Consider the following 3,380-nt stretch of genomic DNA (forward strand, 5'->3'; position numbering starts at 1 on the left):
AAAAAAAAAAAGAAAGAAAAAGGATGTGAGGAGAAAGAGAAGGGATGAGATTTCTCGCCAGTTGGTAGCTGGGCTGGGGGGCTGCGTTGCCCCCTGCCCCAGCTGGCGGGGCTTTGGGGTATTGCTGGGGGTGGGCTGGGGGGCGGGCAGCTTTCTCCTTTCCCCATCTCCCCTGGAATCACTTACAGAAAAAAACAGGAGAAAAAAAAAAATTGTTTACAAAGCACACTTTCCACAGTACCGTTAACCCTCTGGATGCCAAACAGACACATAAAGAGCCGCTCCTCCCTGGACGCCGTGGGACGAAGGGGCGGTTGCAGCGACAGCATTGTCCTGCTTCCCTCGGTTTCATTTATTATTATTTTTTTTTTGTACATGCAACCCCGCTTCCTCCATTGCCGCAGCCACGCGCGTCTGGTGGGAGCTTGCTTTTTGGGGGGCCGGAGGGGTATTTGCTTTCTGCCCCCTCCCAGGCTCTTCCTGCTTGGCTGTCGGGAGCGGTGGGAAGAGCCGCGTGGGAAAGCGCCCGTCTCCGCTCGGGGAGGTTTTGGCTCCGTGGGAGATGCCGGCACCCACTCCCTGCCCTCCCACATGCACTTTAAGGCCAAACTTCTCTTTTTTTTTTTCTTCCCCCCCTGTGGGGCCAGCAGAGAGCAGGCAAGGGATGCTCCCGCAGCCCTGGGGCGGATGCAGGACCCTTCCGTACGGCTGTGCGGGCTCCGGTCCCTTTGCGTTTCCCTCGTGGGAAAGCCCTATAGAAATCCTCCTGGAAACACCTACCTTGCCGTAGGCTTCTCAAGCCATCCTTTGGGCATTCGGAGATCGCACCCCTGCACCAGCTCCCTGGGGAGCATCCCTGGATCCCCAAGGGAGCATCCCTGGCTCTCCCGGGGAGCCCAGACTTTTTAATCCCCTTTGATAGGTTTGTAGAGTCTCTGAACCCTTGTAGACCTCCACAGGTAGCTCTTGATTTAATTCCCTCCTAACTCCATAGTGCTTTCCCCTAAGGCAGGATTTTCTTCCGGACCCAACAGGTCTCTGGTTGCATGGGACAACTTTTTTCCTCTTTTTAAGAAGAACTTCTTGCCTATGGATATAAAGACTAGACCATTCAACCTCGTTTCCATTTCTTGAATGTCGAGTATTACAATGTATAACACACATTAGGGTGCTCTTTGGTGCTGTTTCAATGGTAACCAGTGGAACTGACTTTTTTTAATAACAATAACAATAAAGGAAACTTTAGTACTGCTGGTTCCATACTGTTTGTCATTGTGACTTTTTTTTTTCCTCTTTTTGTTGTTGTTTTTTTAATTTTTACTAAAAAGTGAGTAGCAATCAGCTGCCGAATCTCTGTGGTGTTGATTTTACTGACTTGTGCACGGCAAACCGCTGGCCGCTGCCTGGCTGGGCAGCGTGGGCGGCTGCTGCGAGCCGGGCGGGCTGTGTAACAGGTTAGTGGGAGTCGGGTTCGAGTCGCTTCGTTTTTTTTTAAATTGCACACAGCAAAAATAGCATTTGATGGGAGCCCAGACGGCAACTAGAGGGTTAATTTTCGAACTTCAGGTATGTTCCTCAAAAGAAGAAAATAAAATAAAAAAAAAATAAAAAAAATAAGAGAAACAAAACACTATTTTTTCAGTAAGCTTTTTTTTTCTGTAAACGATTTACAAATAAATCTGACATGATGGTGCTGTACCAAAGCCTTATACGAAACTTATTCCGCGCTCTATATAATCTCTCTGTATCTGTATTGTTGCTCTCGGCCTCCGTGCTCGCGAAGGCCTGTAAAATGCCAGCAGGAGGGACCGGCGGCGTGCTCGGCATCGGCATCCCCGGGAATGGCCGGGCTCCTGCCCGGAGCCGGTGCGGGACCGCGGGGAGGGGAAGCCAAACTTCAGCGCAGCTCCCCAGGTGTGCGATACAAGTTGGGGGTCCCTCACCCCAAACTCTCTTTCCGACTGGGTGCTAGCCTGTCCTCGGCAGGTAACCGAGACCTCGCCGGGAGCGCTGCCCGCTCCTCCCGGCCCCCCCACTGCAGGCAGCGGCTGGGCAAACTCAGAGCTGGTCTCTAAGGGGATAATGACCCGCTGAGCCCCCTCAGCCGGGGGGGTGGGTTTTTTTTTTTACATCTTCCAGGTCAGCCCGACCTACGCGGTGCTTGGCCAAGGCAGACCTCTCCTGGCTCTCGCCCTGCGAGCCCTGTCCCTGCTTTTGCCCATCCGCCCTTGGGGACGGCCGGGAGCTGGGTCTGCTTTGATAGCTCTAAGCAATAATCCCATTCTGCCGAGAAAGTTGGGTCCCTTTGGCTCTTGGACTATTGTCAGTTAACGAGTTAAATGCTAATAAGCCAACAAAAATTGGAAGAAATGAGAGTTTGAAGCCCTGCCTTACTGGGAATAGCTGGTCCCTCGGTCTCTGCCTGCTGGGATTTTAAGGCCTGCTGAGTACTTAACAAGTTATCGCCGGTAACTTTGCATGTTCATAGATTGACTTTTTGGTTTTTTATTTTGATGTACCCACTATAAGAAATTCTGGCAGTGTTGCAATGTTGCGTACAACTAGCCAAGCTGTAAGAGAATGATGGGTTTTGGAATCGATTAACTTGCTCCTCATGTAACATTACCCTGCTTCAGAAATGTTTTGTATTTTGATATAAATAAACATTTGCTAAAAAAAAAAAAAAAAAAAAAGACTTGTTGGTGTCGTTGATTTGGCTTGGGGGGCTATGGGGAGGAGGTGGGCTGCCCCGGGGATGTTTGCGGAGAGGTCGCTTCTCCCTCGGGATGTGTGAAGGTGCTGGGCTTTTCTTTGCCCTGAGCATGCTGTGGGGTGTAAGGGGGAATGCCCTTATATTGGGGTGCCCCGAGGCACGTCCTCCCCGTCGGGTCTCCGTGAGCTATGCAGCCACCCGGGACTTCTTGCAGGGTGTCTCCAGCCTTCAGCAATGCTTCTTGCTCTCCCCTGTCCCATTCAGCCACGCTCGCAGGAGGGTTTACAAAAAAGCCTGCGTGAGCTGCGCCCCGCGTCCCCCCGCCCTGTAGCCCGGTGCCACAGTCTTGGCTCCCGTGGGGGCCCTGATTTGGGATTTGGTCCCTTGGGATTTGCTCCCTGTAGCTCCCTTGTCCCCGTTGCTCTGGGAACCCTGTGCTGGGACGCGGTGCCGGTTCCGGCTCTGACCCAATAATGTGCCGGGCCTGGGGCGTCGGCGGTGCCACCGACGGGCGCCCAGGATGATCATTTCCACGTGGCTGGTGTATATCACGGCACGGAAAGGCATCGGCGCTCCCTTCCTCTCTGCTGGCACCCGGGTAAGCAGTGGGGCGGGGAAGGGGCTTTGCCGGTGGTGCCGAGGGCTTTGCGGCAGGGTTCTTCCCCCC

At 53.1% G+C, this 3,380-nt stretch overlaps 1 protein-coding gene across 1 annotated transcript in view; it reads left to right on the forward strand.

Annotated features, from left to right (window-relative positions):
* Positions 1 to 3,233: 3,233 nt before the first annotated feature.
* Positions 3,234 to 3,380, forward strand: part of SPATA19 (spermatogenesis associated 19) — a 1,467-nt gene continuing 1,320 nt past the window's right edge. The window contains exon 1 of the mRNA XM_009320747.1: positions 3,234 to 3,311. Coding sequence (XP_009319022.1) covers positions 3,234 to 3,311 — 78 coding nt within the window. The remainder of the gene's footprint in view (positions 3,312 to 3,380) is intronic.

This window comes from Pygoscelis adeliae, unplaced genomic scaffold (assembly GCF_000699105.1).
Source record: "Pygoscelis adeliae isolate BGI_AS28 unplaced genomic scaffold, ASM69910v1 Scaffold253, whole genome shotgun sequence".
NCBI lineage: Eukaryota > Metazoa > Chordata > Aves > Sphenisciformes > Spheniscidae > Pygoscelis > Pygoscelis adeliae.